General features: G+C 35.3%; 1 protein-coding gene across 1 annotated transcript in view; it reads left to right on the top strand.

Moving 5' to 3' along the window:
* Positions 1 to 15,213, top strand: part of TRPM7 (transient receptor potential cation channel subfamily M member 7) — a 62,029-nt gene that overhangs the window by 36,403 nt on the left and 10,413 nt on the right. The window contains exons 12-26 of the mRNA XM_042803745.1: positions 144 to 278; positions 1,634 to 1,687; positions 2,234 to 2,374; positions 2,955 to 3,089; positions 3,709 to 3,989; positions 4,470 to 4,698; positions 5,920 to 6,075; positions 6,217 to 6,360; positions 7,064 to 7,192; positions 8,079 to 8,363; positions 9,470 to 9,644; positions 10,202 to 10,334; positions 11,171 to 11,355; positions 12,054 to 12,186; positions 12,608 to 13,323. Coding sequence (XP_042659679.1) covers positions 144 to 278; positions 1,634 to 1,687; positions 2,234 to 2,374; positions 2,955 to 3,089; positions 3,709 to 3,989; positions 4,470 to 4,698; positions 5,920 to 6,075; positions 6,217 to 6,360; positions 7,064 to 7,192; positions 8,079 to 8,363; positions 9,470 to 9,644; positions 10,202 to 10,334; positions 11,171 to 11,355; positions 12,054 to 12,186; positions 12,608 to 13,323 — 3,031 coding nt within the window. The remainder of the gene's footprint in view (positions 1 to 143; positions 279 to 1,633; positions 1,688 to 2,233; positions 2,375 to 2,954; positions 3,090 to 3,708; positions 3,990 to 4,469; positions 4,699 to 5,919; positions 6,076 to 6,216; positions 6,361 to 7,063; positions 7,193 to 8,078; positions 8,364 to 9,469; positions 9,645 to 10,201; positions 10,335 to 11,170; positions 11,356 to 12,053; positions 12,187 to 12,607; positions 13,324 to 15,213) is intronic.

The following is a 15,213-nucleotide window of genomic DNA, read 5'->3' as shown; positions in this document are numbered from 1 at the left end:
ACATCTTTCTGTTTGTAGATGTATAAGGTTTCCCCAGCCCTGTAAATGAATGAGATTGATACATGATCTAAATACACATAGTCTTGTGTTGCCCCGTATTACTGGTTCTCTCCAGGCTCTACCTTGTTACTTATTTGTTGTAGGTTGGCTCTCTGGAACAGGTTATGTTAGATGCCCTTGTGATGGATAGAGTTGCATTTGTGAAACTTCTGATTGAAAATGGAGTAAGCATGCACAAATTTCTTACAATTCCCAGGCTGGAAGAACTTTATAACACAGTAAGTGAATGTCTGCTTTTTAAGCTACTTTTAGAACAGCTTTTTTGTTACTGAGAGTGTTGTATACTGGATGATGGGCACCAGTCTGAAGGCTGTGGGGTGTTGATAGGGAAGGCGCCCTCCCTCACACAAGATTAGAGATGAGAAGTACGTGCTGTCTGGCCCTCCATAAATGATACCAGAAGCAGTTTGTCATCAGGATGTTCATCTGTGTCTGATGTTGGGGATAGATACTAAAGGGAAAATTGCTAATTTGTTTTGGAACATATGAAATGTGTAAACTCTAGTGGGGGAAAGTCAAATAGGTAAAAGTTTTGTGCAAAATATGAGGTCTGTAGATAGTACTGTTAGGGCTTCATAAGATGAATTCTGTCTATGGCAGGTAATATTATCATAATAGCTGTAAAAATAGTTTATTTTGTGAACCTGCATTGTTATAAATATTACTTAGAAAAATTTTGTTGCCACAGGTGTTGATTTAAGAATTTTAAGGTAATTTTGTGTAACACTAAGTATCTAACAGGACAAACCAAAAAGCCTTCCACCAAAAAGTAGCTAATTCAAGTAGTATACAAATATGACTTAGACTTACGTTAATTTTCTCATTATCTGTTTTTGATCAAAGAAAAAAAAAAGGGAATCTTTAGCTCTGTAAGGGAGCCCATGTAATCAGGATTTTTTTGTTGATTTTTTTTTTTTTTTATTTTAATTAGCCTTTTATTCTGTTACTTTTGCACACTTGATGTGCTTTTAATTGAGTTCTCTATGGGAGCTAGGGTAACCATATGTCTAAAAGTGTAACAGTTCATGCACTCATAGGAAATTGGAGAAGGAATCAAAATCTACTTTGGTAAAAAGAGGAAATGTTCAGACTAAGAATTCAAAAAGTAAGGGAGCTTTTACTATGGATCCTGCAATGCTGTAAACATGAATATCAGTCTGTGTGTGTTCCTGTAAATTAAAGTGTTTATTTGTTAAAACTTGTCTCTCTAATATTATATTTTAATAATATAAAAAATCCATAATGCTGCTGTTTGCATTCTATTTTTTTGTTGGTTTGTTGGTTGGTTGGTTTTTTTTGGGGGGTGGGTGGGTGTGTGGGTGTTTACTGTTTGGATAAACTGTGAGTGTATTAATTATGTCCCAAATTAAAACAGAAGTAAAATGCAACAAAAAAGAAAATAGTCTTTAGCTAATATGGTAGTTTGAAATATTTGCATTTATTTGATGGCTGTTTGTTTGGTTGTTTTTTTGAGCAAACATGCAAAAAATATTTGGCTTTACTGTAATCTTCTCATGTTGTCATTGCACTCTAATTTCTCATTCCAAATTTTTGTCCCCTCTTTTTTATAAAGAAGCAAGGCCCAACTAACCCAACACTCTTTCATCTTGTTCGGGATGTCAAACAGGTATGCTGTAAATGTAAAAATCTGTCAAACTAGCAGTGTTAGTTTTCTGATGGTTTCTTATGTTTGACTGTCAATTTACTATTTACAATAAAACCTAGTTAATAAACATAAGATTAAACAACCTCTGGAGACATTCTGTTGTTTCCAATACTTGCTGTTTTATGCTGTGCCCTGCTGGCAGAAAGATGTTAAATGCAATGAGTGTTGTCTTTTTCGTCTTACTTGTGATTGTTCTCCTTCTTGCGGGGGGTTGGAAACTAATACTCCCAGCTAGGAGTAGTTTTGGCTGCTAAAACAATAGCTAAAAAATCAGTCCGCCCGTCCCCAAATGAACATCTACCGTGCTAGGGGAGATCATACAGAAAAGAAGGTATAGCCTTGTCTTTTTTGAAACTGATAAATATTGATCCGCATAGATATTTGGGGTTTTAATCATGAAAGGTTTAATTTGTTTTTTATTTAGAGCTGTGATGTACCATGTAGAAATACTCTCAGCAAGTTTAAGATTATAATTTGAAATACTAAAAATGCCTTTTATATTTCTAGGGAAATCTTCCTCCAGGATATAAAATCAACCTGATTGATGTGGGGCTTGTTATTGAATATCTGATGGGAGGAACCTATAGATGCACCTATACAAGAAAACGCTTTAGAGCTATATACAATAGTCTCAGCGGGAACAATCGGGTATGTGGCAGTTGGACAACTGGACATGCTGATTCATATTTTCTCAATTAAAAAAACCTACACATTTTGGAGAAAAACTGAATCCATACTGTTTTGCTCTTCTTGTCAATGGACTGGTTCTTGTAAAGGCAGTAGTAAGGTCTATAAGGGCAGCTGGTAGCTGTTCTGGGTTTAAGGGCAAACAAAAGGTTTTGTTTTTCTGCTCCTTATTCTAGCACATCTAAATTCCATCTCTGTTACTCCCTCTTTTCCTACTCATAGGGGAAGAATAGACACTAAACATGCAGGTTCACCAGGGCTTGGGATGCAGGTGTCTTAGCTTCTTGTAAAACTAGTATAACAGGCTACTTTGTGACTTCTTAAAAAAAAAAACAAAACAAAACATCAAAACGAACAAAATACTTGTTAAATATCCTGTGGAAGTCCTGGTTGTTGCTGTTATACGAGTTCATGACTGGTTCAGAAGCAAAGTAACTGTTTAATTGCTCAACTAAGTATCTAGCTATAAACAGTTTTATAATCCCTAGTAGGTAAGAGTAAAGAAACCAAACCAAACCCATTCCCCTTACTCTTGTTGCAGCGATCTGGGCGAAATCCTTCAAATACTACTCCTCAGATGTGTAAAAGCCATGAGTCTTTTGGTAACCGGGCAGACAAAAAAGAAAAAATGCGTCATAATCACTTCATCAAAACAGCGCAGCCATACAAACCAAAGGTACGGATGTGTGAGGGGAATGTGGTGGGGTTTATTTTAAGTAGTTAAGAGTGGAGAATCTGGTTGAAATCCAAGTGCCACTGAAGTCTGAGTAGCAGCAGTTTTACTGACTTTGGTAAAGCTGGAACGTCAGCCTTGCTTTTGTACTTGTTTATAAACTCTCTAGCATGCTTACAAGGATTCTGTAAAGAGTGTTTATCTTTCTGCATAGTAGTCTTCTGGATAAACTTTGATATGTTAGGGAGCAAAAAGCTTAACTTTGGCACAGTTCTAGCAATGGGGGAGGGGAATCACTCAGCTGTTGTAGATGGAGCAAGATTTCGCCATGTGTTACTGTCCACAGTCTCCGTGAGTTTCCTCACTTGTATGTAACTGTATTAGTTATTGCTTTTCTTTTGATCTATAAATCAAAATAATTCAGTCTCCCTGTTATTAAAATGGATTGGACTCAACTGAAGTTTTGGAATAAAGTTCCAGCTGCTTTTCAAGTCTTGAGAAATTATTTTTCCTTTTTATAATTATATATAATTTGATACTGGATCACTCAGAATTTTATTTCAAGTTATGTAATGACCAAGTTTAGATATTTAAAATGTAACTTTCTGATTTTATTTTAAAGATTGACACTGGTGCAGAAGAGGGAAAAAAGAAAAGAACCAAAGATGAAATAGTAGACATAGATGATCCTGAAACAAGACGTTTTGCTTATCCTCTCAATGAGCTGTTACTTTGGGCGGTGTTAATGAAGAGGCAGAAGATGGCCCTCTTCTTCTGGCAGCATGGGGAGGAGTCCATGGCAAAAGCCTTAGTTGCTTGCAAAGTGTATCGTTCAATGGCATATGAAGCAAAACAAAGTGACCTTGTTGATGATACTTCAGAAGAACTGAAACAGTATTCCAAGTAAATTACATTTATATCATTAAAGATCTTTCTTTGAAATTTACAGTAAAAGCAGTGGGCTGTATATGAACAAAACCCAAACGGTTCGCTTAGCATGAAGACAATTCCTTTTTGCAAAAATGATTAAGTGGAACTCTAGTAGAAGTTTTGTATTAGATATTTCTCTCTATTGAGAGCTGTTACAAGTCATGTTTTATAGTTAACTTAAAATGATACTGAATGTGCCATTTTCTTACTTCCATGTAATTTCCTTGCATGTTTTAACAGCTGTTTGTAGCTTACATATGTTTTTTAATAGAAGTCACAGATTCATATGTTGTAGTTACAAATTACTGTCCAGTAGATCTCTACAGAAGGGACAGGTAGTAGTCCCTTCAAGTTGTGCCTCTGGGAATTTGATTGTACAAGAAAATTTGACCTAAACTCAAGGTCATTTCTGTAGATACTAAATTTTGTTTTGTTGATTTTAATTCGTTCTAGTGAGTTTGGTCAACTGGCAGTTGAACTGTTGGAACAGTCCTTCCGACAAGACGAAACTATGGCAATGAAATTATTAACCTACGAGCTTAAAAACTGGAGCAACTCAACTTGTCTGAAGCTAGCAGTGTCATCGAGGCTTCGTCCTTTTGTGGCACATACTTGTACACAGATGTTGTTATCAGATATGTGGATGGGAAGGCTGAATATGAGGAAGAATTCATGGTACAAAGTAAGCATTGTTGCGGTTTATTGGTGTAAAAAGAACCAACAGAATTTATGTTTAAATGGAAGAAAAGCATGTGTTTAAATGTTATTAATATAAAGCTTTCACAACCATAGCTTATGTTAATAAATCCTGTAAAACAATCTCCTATAACATAATCAAAACTGGAAGTATTTATTGTAAATTCTTCTTTTGACAGTCTATTATCTTTTCAAATAAGGTACAGAAATATAGAAGGCAAAAATCAGGCAAGTAGCCTTTAATCAGAGGCTTAAAGAGATCATGTGAATACTAATCCACTACTAAAAACATAGTGGTAAAAAACCTTAACAGACAGAAAACCCACTGTAAGAATATAGTTCCATGCATTTTGGCTTTTTACAGGCAGCACGTAAGACTTGATATAGAAAAGCTTTGTGTATATCTAATTTTGAGGAAGAAATTGAGCTGAAGCAGGTCACAGAGTGAAACAAGGGTAGGCAAATCAGGGATAGGTGTTCTGATGGTGCCCTTTGTGATATAGAGCAATTGAACCGAAATGGGAGTTGCATATTTCTTTGAGATGTTGGACCAAAACCTAATTGTTGCTAGGAATATAATGAAATAAAACTTTCCTACAAAATATCTGCAAGCATCATTTAACTTGTGGTATACTAAAATCCTCTTGATAACTGGTTAACCATTTTCTTGCTTCCTTTCTAACAGGCTAATGACAATAAATAGCTCTTGCATACTCTCTTCATCCATACCTTTGCTCATTTTTCTACCAGAAGTTGAAAAAAAGCCCAAAACAAGCAGACCACCACCACCACCCCTTTCCCACCCCCCAAATAAAACCACAATCTCCACTCATCCATGCTTTTTAAATAAACCTTGACAGTACACAGTTCCAGAGTTTCTGGGAGTGGATTAAAGAACAGAGTGTAAACAGAACATCTGTGGATCTTCAGGCTTGGAGTATATTATTTCTAGTGGTTTTTAGGTTTGGAATTTGTTGATTCTTCCCCTTTCCTATATATCCAAGTCAAGGAATGATCTGTATATGTGATCTTAGCCTCCTAAGTGTGTATATACGTAATAACTAATTATTTTCTACCTTTTTTTTTTCTTAATAACAAGCAATTGAAATTTGGATAATATATTTTCAGAGCATATTCTGTGTGTTCATGTATTCTGTTACTTTAATGTAGCTGCGAACTATTTGTACTTAGTCTTCAACTTTTCCAGGTGATACTGAGTATTTTACTCCCTCCTGCTATACTACTGTTGGAATATAAGACCAAAGCTGAAATGTCACATATTCCTCAATCTCAAGATGCACATCAAATGGCAATGGATGATAGCGAAAACAACTTCCAGAATGCAGCAGATGAAATACCTATGGTAATGTGGGGCAGGGGGATATACTAAAACCAATATTTCTAACTTTAAATAAATAATTACATTTTAAAATCAAAATGAGAATTTAAATGAGTGTCCAGAAGCATGTAGTTCTGTATGAAGTTAACAGTCCTTTCATTTTAGGAAGTATTTAAGGAAGTAAGAATCTTGGACACTACTTTAGAAAAGCATGATATGGAGACTCCAGCAAAACCTAAAAGACTTCCAATTACACAGAAATTTTATGCATTTTATCATGCACCAATTGTGAAGTTTTGGTTTAATACGGTGAGTTTTCTTCTGTGTAATGTCTATTTTATCTGGAAATCTAATGCAGGTTTTGGGGTTCTTTTCCCAATGTATGGCTCTGTGACCTGAATCAAACTCTAAACACTTTAAAAAAAAAAAAAAAAAAAAAAAAAAAAAAAAAAAACCAAACAAATAAAAAAGCCCTTACCTTGCTAAGCTGGAAGTGAGAAGTACTTGATTTTGAAAAACTGCATATGCACATGCAGTGCTTTATGGTTTGGGGTTTTTTTGTAAGTTCATGATGTTGGCTTTGAGAAATACTTGGGGGTTTGTTTTTGTTATGTTTTCTTAAGCTAAGAAAGTAGTTAGCATTTTAATTCTGGCCTGAGTATTTTCATCAGTTGGTAGCAGGAATTATATAATAATTTATTAGGCTAAAGTGTTAATGCACAGCTTTGTTTAATTACTGTAATAGAAACTCTAAAATTTATATTAATGGAAAAATAGCTGTAATAAGAACAAAGCTTTGCTAACAATAAATAGCTTAATACAACTATTTTTCCTCTTCTAAGAAGAAAATGTTTGTATCCCTTTATAAATAATAACTTGTCTGCTTAAAGGGGTAAATACAGTACTGTAATCCTACTTGAAGCTTTTATTGTATACCACATCAAAAGCTTCCATGTACATCTATAAATAACTCTTCAGTAATTGTATGTGTAACTTTTATTGCTGTTTTCAGTTGGCATACTTAGGATTCCTCATGCTCTACACATTTGTGGTTCTTGTAAAAATGGAAGAATTACCGTCCGTCCAGGAGTGGATTGTTATTGCTTACATTTTCACATCAGCAATTGAGAAAATTCGTGAGGTATGCCTGTAACAATCTGGGATTTTAGTTTTCTTTGACAATTAAAACAGTATGATTTAAACTCTGTTTATAAACAAGGGAACCTAGGAATCTTTAAGTATCAGAGTACACGATGCAGTACCTTTGTCTTAAGCATTGCTATAGGCTGCTAGTTTAAATAGCAGTGTTTCTTGGCCTCCTGTTTGGACTTAGCTTATTTTTCTTCTATTTCCAATGGGGAAGAAATGGAGGACTATTAGAAGGAGGTGGACTTTTTTCCTCCTAAATTTCAAGAAACTGGCAATAACATCCTGGTCTGTTTTGTTGTTGTTGTTAAAATTTCACCCCCCCAAGTTGTAATGAAGTAAACAAACTTACTTTTCTGAGGGGTGAAATGTGTATTTATTTATTAGTGTCAGTCAAACCCTACCACTATGCTATGACCAAGATGACAAAACAAAAAGCTTTATCAAAACAGGATAGCTATCACAACTACAATGTTGCTGGTCAGCAAGAGGCTTTTGAGAAGTTCTGTAAGATTTTTTTAAAAGAGAGAGAAAGTTAGTTCATTAACCTGGTACCTCAGGCCCAACTGAAGGGGCAGAAAGTAGGGCTTATTTTTTGTAACAGTAACTGCTTCAAAAGGAAAAAAAACAACACCAAAAAAAACCCCAAGCCAAAATTCCCTTATAATTGTTTGGACAGAAGGAAACATACATACTCCTTGACCTTGTTGGGAAGCTGACACCACAGTTAAACACTGGTTTTGATTCCTCAGTCTAAAACAGTTATCCATTTGAATAGGTATTTTGGTTTTGGAAGTATAAAAATGTTAGTGATTCATATATTTCAGTGTTGGTCCATGTGCAATAAATGTGAGCAGATCTGACTTCTATTTTTATTGCAGATTTTTATGTCAGAGGCTGGGAAGATTAATCAGAAGATTAAAGTATGGTTCAGTGATTACTTCAATATCAGTGACACAGTTGCCATTGTCACTTTCTTCATTGGGTTTGCGTTAAGATTTGGAGCAAAGGGGAATTTTGGTGAAAACACTTACAGAGAAAATTATGTCTTTGTTGCTGGAAGAATAACATACTGTCTCAATATAATTTTTTGGTATGTGCGATTACTGGATTTTCTAGCTGTAAATCAACAGGCTGGCCCCTATGTTATGATGATTGGGAAAATGGTAAGTACTACTTTTGTTGTTTGTTTGTTTGTTTGTTTGTTTGTTTGTTTTATTTCCACAACTGAAATAAGTTTTTCTTGCTGCATTTATTTACAACTTTTCTCAAGTTTTATTTAGAAAAAGGTTTCTTATCCCGGTGTAATATGCCAACAACTCCATGCAGAATTAGTTAGCTGGAATATAATTTAAATGTGTTCCAAAACAACCACTGATTAGAAGATTTCATTTGTTACGCAGCTTTTTCTGTCACATATCCGTGAAAAGCTGGCAAATCTTCCTTCTCTGGTCTGTTTTGTTCTTAGACGCCAGACTTAAATGAATATGATGCCTTTCTCTTGATTCATCTAACATTGCTTCCTTGTTGGGTCTGAGATTTATTTACAGTTGATTTTCTTGCCTTTGTGCTCTCTAGTGCAAGACTTTAACTTGTTTTATATCCTAAAGCATCTTCATATTTTGTGCTGTGGAAAACAGGACAGATAGTGACTCTGTTCTTGTCTTTTCTGACACAAGAAATAGTGTTTAAATTTAAAAATAAATAGCTTTATTGTCACTGAGCTATTCTAAATCTTAAAAAAAGATTTTAAAGGCTTGAGAACTGTATATATGAAGGTGGAAGAGATATTTGTTTCTCTCCTCCCTATAAAGTGCTCCCTACAAAGTTGAACCCTGCCATTCCTCAAAAATGAAGGCATTAAGGTGCTCATTTTGCACTTTGATGTCTTGCAGGGGGCATAGGTTCTGTGTTTCAGCCCTTGGAAAACTACCTCTGCGTTTTGTGCAGCTGCTGAGTGCATGTAGGAAGGAATGTTTCTCTTTATCAGCTGCTACTCATCCACATAGTACATATTTACAAAGGAAGTACTCTCAGTTGCCTTTGGCTAAAGATACTAAATAGGCTGTAAGAAAAGACAGGAAGAACCCAAGTTCTTTTTACAAGTTTTGTTATTTAACAAAATTTCCTGACTGAAATTTAAGTGTCCTAGACTCTTTTCCTTATATAATACAGAGAATTCAACAAGCTTACACTGTCACTGTTAAAGTGTTTAAAGTTGTAAAATCATAATTATGACCTTGTGGGTTAACTGACTTTTTTGTGTTAATAGGTGGCCAACATGTTTTACATCGTGGTGATTATGGCACTTGTACTACTTAGTTTTGGTGTGCCCAGGAAGGCAATTTTGTATCCTGACGAGTCACCGTCTTGGACTCTTGCTAGAGATATTGTGTTTCATCCATACTGGATGATTTTTGGTGAAGTGTATGCCTATGAAATTGATGGTAAGACACTACAGTTTTGGAAGGAGAAAACTTACTCTGATACGTTCTTCCCAAGGTCTTATGAAATTGTAATTTTAAGAAATGAAATGCTTAATATTGTTGACATCGATTCCATTTATTGGATTATCTCTTCTTCGTGGGTTGCAACTATATAACTTCTTGACTTGACTTCTTCGTTATCCTTTCTAAAGCTTGAGTGGCTTAGAATGACAACTCTACTTAATCACAGTTTCTCACAAGGCTATTCCTAGCAGAATTTTGAAATTCCCCCCTACAGCTCTCGTGAAAATTTTGGCTGTGGTGGAGTATTATGCTTTTTTTTTTTTTTTTTTTTAAATCCGATAATATGATTATACCATAGTATTAACCAGAAACTTTGTCTCCTGTGTTTTTCTACTATACTCCTAAATGCATGGAGACATTTTGAATTGCAGAACCAGTGCATGATAGTTATTTGTTGCAATCTTCATAAGTCATCTTTTTTCCCCCTGTCTATACCTGCTGGGAGTTTTAAAAGTTGCATGTATTTTCTCTGTGTCTTTTTTTCCCCAACACAGTATGTGCAAATAATTCTGATGAAAAGGTTGCTCATCTCTGTGGCCCAGGAACATGGTTGACACCGTTTCTTCAAGCTGTCTACCTCTTTGTACAGTACATAATTATGGTTAATCTCCTTATTGCGTTTTTCAAGTAAGTGTATGGATAATTGTTAATTTTTGCTAATGTTTCGATAAGTTTCTATTTCACTGCAATAAGATGACGAGATAAGAAGAACTGATGCCAGTTCAAAGCAATCCCATTTGCTGGAAGTACTTTCAGGTTCGAAGGCTGATCTTTGTCTCATCACTGTAAGCCCATGATTAAGTAGGGAAGTGTGCAATGTGACTGGTATATGTCACATCTACGAGGCCGGGGAATCAGAAGTTTTAGAGAATTTGAAAGCATTTTTTCACTTCTCTTTGACAGGAAACAACCAAATTGTTTCTTCGTCTGTATATTGACTGGTGCTCCTAAATTTATTTAACGTTCTCTGGTTGATTGAGTCAAACTGTAGTAGAGTAAATTGTCTTTACAGTTCTCTGCAAGTGTTTAATTTATGGGAATATGTAGCTCACCACTAACACTGAAGAATGGCAGACTGCAGAATTAACATGGTTGGATATAAAAATCTTGGTTTAGTTAGAAATAATTATTATTTTTTTCTGTTTGGCAAACTTGAAATTTGATCTGTGTAATTTATTTCTGAGGAAAGGTACTGAGATGTTACCAAATGGGAGAATTTTTTAGCCTTCTCTTTGCTTTGGATCATGGTGTTGAATGTGTTTCCAACTTCCACTAAAATAATTCTGCAGTAAAAACCAAGCATTTGCTTTTGTCTCTTAACTAGCTTCAGAATTCAAGGTTGTTATCAAAATGTTTAAAAAAACTAAACAAAACCAAACCCAAACACCAACCTCCCCCTGACACACCCTCCCACCACCTCAAAAAACATCTTCATCTGTTAATACTTTTCTGTTCCCTTTCAGCAACGTGTATTTACAAGTCAAGGCAATTTCAAACATTGTGTGGAAGTATCAACGCTATCATTTCATTATGGCCTACCATGAAAAACCTGTTCTGCCTCCACCACTTATTATTCTTAGCCACATGGCTTCCCTGTTCTGTTGTATATGTAAAAGAAGAAAGACAGACAAGACTTCAGATGGGCCAAGTATGAACAGTTATTATCCAAAAAATTGCAGTAACTTTTTTGTTATGATTAAAGCAAACTGTCAGAAAAGTGCTATGTTCTTGGTTGTAATGTATATTCTCAAGCAAGTTGAAGTAGGTCTTAGTTTTCAATGGTTTTAATCTTGATTATGACTCTACTTCTGTTCAAATTCCCAGTGTTTTTATGAAGGGCATAATGCGCAACCCCTAGGAATTTCCAGTCAAACTAATTTACGACTAAAACAAGCTAACAAAAAAACAAGATTAGATCTCCTATTAGTGTTAATAGGGGAAGATTTTTTTTTTTCTTTCTGGCAAACTTCTTATTGGAAACAATTTGAAAATTTAAAAAAGGGGGGAGAGGGGGGAAAGTTCCACAGAAGATAAAATCCAGCTAAAGAATCTAGCTTCTGCCTGAAAGAAAAAAGGCACATTGGAGGATAGGAGCATAAGGAATTATAATATTGTGCACAATCCTCTCAGAATTACTATTTTTGGTTTTATTTTAGCAGAAATTTTGACCTTGAACTTTTTTCTAGCAAGGAGAGAGGAAGGGTCCTAGGTGGCACTGTGAGTTTCTTGTTGTTTTTGTTTTAATTTTTATTTTTAACACCCTTTGTAAAGTTATGGCTATTAGTTTCCAGCACTTGTACTACTTCACTACATATGCATCTTCTTAACTGTTTAATCACTCTTTAGAACTCTTCCTGACAGAAGAAGATCAAAAGAAACTTCATGATTTTGAGGAGCTGTGTGTTGAGATGTATTTCAATGAAAAGGATGATAAATTTCATTCTGGAAGTGAGGAGAGGATTCGAGTCACATTTGAACGGTATAATATTTACAAATAAAATTTCTGAATAGAGAAGCTTAGAACTTTCACAAGCTTTTGTACTTCAAGGGTGGTAAAGTGCAGCTCAAGAACATAAGTATTTATGCAAAATTTAGATTATGTCTTTCCAGTGCTATACAGAAACTTATAATGTGATTGATGCTTCCTCATCTGTAGCAGCACTCGGTAATCTGAGGCAATGGTATTATTTAATTTCTCATGATGTTTTCATAAACTGATAAATTTGCAAAAGTGCTGTAGGCACTCTGTTGATGTGCATGTCCAATACTATAGTGTATACCATCTTGAAATTTCACAGGTTTTTTACCTTATTAAATGGGCAGAAAGGATTGCAAAGATGTTCCGTTTGCATATTGATAAAATATCTTTCATAGCTACTTTATAATTTGATTTTTCGTAGGGTGGAACAAATGTGCATTCAGATAAAGGAAGTTGGTGATCGTGTCAACTACATAAAACGATCATTACAGTCTTTAGATTCACAGATTGGCCACCTACAGGATCTCTCTGCTCTAACTGTGGACACTCTGAAAACACTGACTGCACAGAAAGCTTCAGAAGCTAGCAAGGTTCATAATGAAATCACACGGGAATTGAGCATTTCAAAACATTTGGCACAAAACCTCATTGAGGATGGCTCTCTAAGATCTTCTGTGTGGAAAAAGCACAGCATTGGAAATGTCTTCGGTTCTTTTCCACAAGGAGGCCTTGAAAGTAATAATGCTTTACTCTGTCACATTTCCATACGTGATGAAAAAGAAGTCCAACATAAGACAATTGGTCAGGAGTTAGCTCCAGTTTCCCGAAGAGATGAAATAAACTTTCAAGAGGCAGGTTCCTCAGGCAGTGCCTTATTTTCAAATGCTATTTCCCCTCCTGAACTTCGCCAACGAATACAGGCCACAGACATCTCAAAATCCATTAGTAAAAGTAAAAAATTAGGCAATTCATCCAACAGCATGCCACATGTAACGTCCCCAACCGCTAAATTTTTTGTTAGCACTCCATCTCGGCCTAGTTGCAAAAGTCAGCTGGATTCTTCAGCAAAGCATGAGGAGACTGTTTTCTCTAAGGCTACAGAAGGAGATAATAATGTAGAATTTGGTGCGTTTGTGGGTAAGTATAACAAAGTAGATTCTGAATGTCCTGAAGTCATTATTAGCTGCTCTTATCCTCTTGCTTCTGGCTCTGCTTGCCTTGCTTTCACCCAACCTTGTGTTGAAAATGGAGGATACGTTAATTGTGGTTTTATTCATGATGAGAGTGACACTAATGATAACTACAGCTGCAGAGTTGACAAATGTGATCATCAGTCCTCTGTCAACTTATCGAAGAACAACCCCCAAATGAAGTTCTCTTTGTCAACTGGCAACTTGACGTCAACATCCAACTGTGACGGCTCACATGGAAAATTGAATATTAAAGATGAACTTTCCAAAAGTCAGCATGTCTATGCAATGGAACTACAAAACCAGGATTTATGTTCTAACATCCTTATGGGACTGCTTCATAAACTGTGGACCAAATCTAAGCCACAAGGTTTGACTTATCAAGAATTGTATAGTATTTTGGGTGTATTCCGGTTGCAGGTGACTTTATTCTACCATTTTGCTCTGCTTTTTTATGCTTTTAACATCTCTAATTTCCCTATGTTGCTTGAATTTTTTTTTTACTTAAATTATAATTTCCTTATAATTCTGTCACATAGACAATATTTTTCTGAAAAACATTAGTCAGTTGTTAAGTATAGCAGTTCTGTGCAATTAGCTCTACAACTTGGTACGGGCATTGTAGACAAACTTTTTGTAACTCATTATAAAGCTCCTACCTTCTCATTGCATAAATCAAAAATATTGTCTATTTCTTGACGTAATTACAGAAGAATTCTTAGGCTCATGGACTCCTGGACAAATATCTTTGTGGTATCTGTGTCAAGCTGAGGGATCCTCCTATACTATGTTTCTAAACACTGTTATAACTGGGATCTTCCACTGTTGCCCAGGCTAATGTATCTTTTGGCAGTTGTTTTGGAAGCTTCCAAAGTCCTTTTATTTAATACAGCATTATGCCTGCCCTCAAGTTTTGCTTAACAGTAAAAAAGTCATGGTTTTGGTTAGTCACCTACATATTTGAACAGTAAAACAGTGGCAGATTCATTGCAAAACACAGGTGTGGGTTTACTAACTGATTTCTGTAAAACAGATAATGCTTTAAGTACACTCAGTGTATAACAGAAGATCACAATCTGGAATTGTCAGGTTGCCTGCAGAAGTGTTGTCTTGCCCTAGTTGTTCAGGGATGTCTCAGTGTTTTCCAAAGGTTTGTTGAAGATGTAAAAAATTAAATCTTTAGACAAGAGTTTATTCTACTGTTGTGAAACTTGGCGTTCTGAGAAGTTACCTACATGCGTTAGCATTTTTAGATTTGTATATGTGTAGGAAGAGTACATATTTGTACACTCACTAGCTAATTTCCCCATGGTTTAAAAAAAGAAAACTTTTTTAAAATTCAGAAAGCAAGACTAAACAGATATAATGGACAGTGATTGTGTAATTCTTACCTCATCTTCAAATATACTTTACCACTAATAACTTTGAATACTAACTATACTTATTTTACTAGACCCAAATTTTTAGTGTATGGTCCTCTGACATCTCTAGCATTTAGAACATACTCTTCATTCTTACTGTCCATGTTCTATAAAACTCGTGATACGGTGCAGCTTTCCATTGTGGATCCAAGTAGACTTTAATTCATTATAAAGCCACATGCTTGGTAAAATTCTGAAAAGTATTTCTTGCAGCTGAGAGGATGAAGGGTATATTGTAAAAGCTACCTAAAGAAAACTCTCTGCTTTTCCTTCATTTGTCATACATACACAAAAATACTGTGATTCAGACTGCCCTGTTCCTTTCATGTGAGGAACATATGCTTCAGTAAAATTTTTAAGCCTTAGTTCTACTTTTTAAAATGTGATAATCCATGCCTTAATGTTGGAAAAGCAAT

The sequence above is a fragment of the Tyto alba genome, unplaced genomic scaffold (genome assembly GCF_018691265.1).
Source record: "Tyto alba isolate M040663 unplaced genomic scaffold, T.alba_DEE_v4.0 Super-Scaffold_41, whole genome shotgun sequence".
NCBI classification, from domain to species: domain Eukaryota; kingdom Metazoa; phylum Chordata; class Aves; order Strigiformes; family Tytonidae; genus Tyto; species Tyto alba.
The sequence above is the reverse complement of the archived record's forward strand: the minus strand, read 5'-3'. Positions and strand labels throughout refer to the sequence as shown.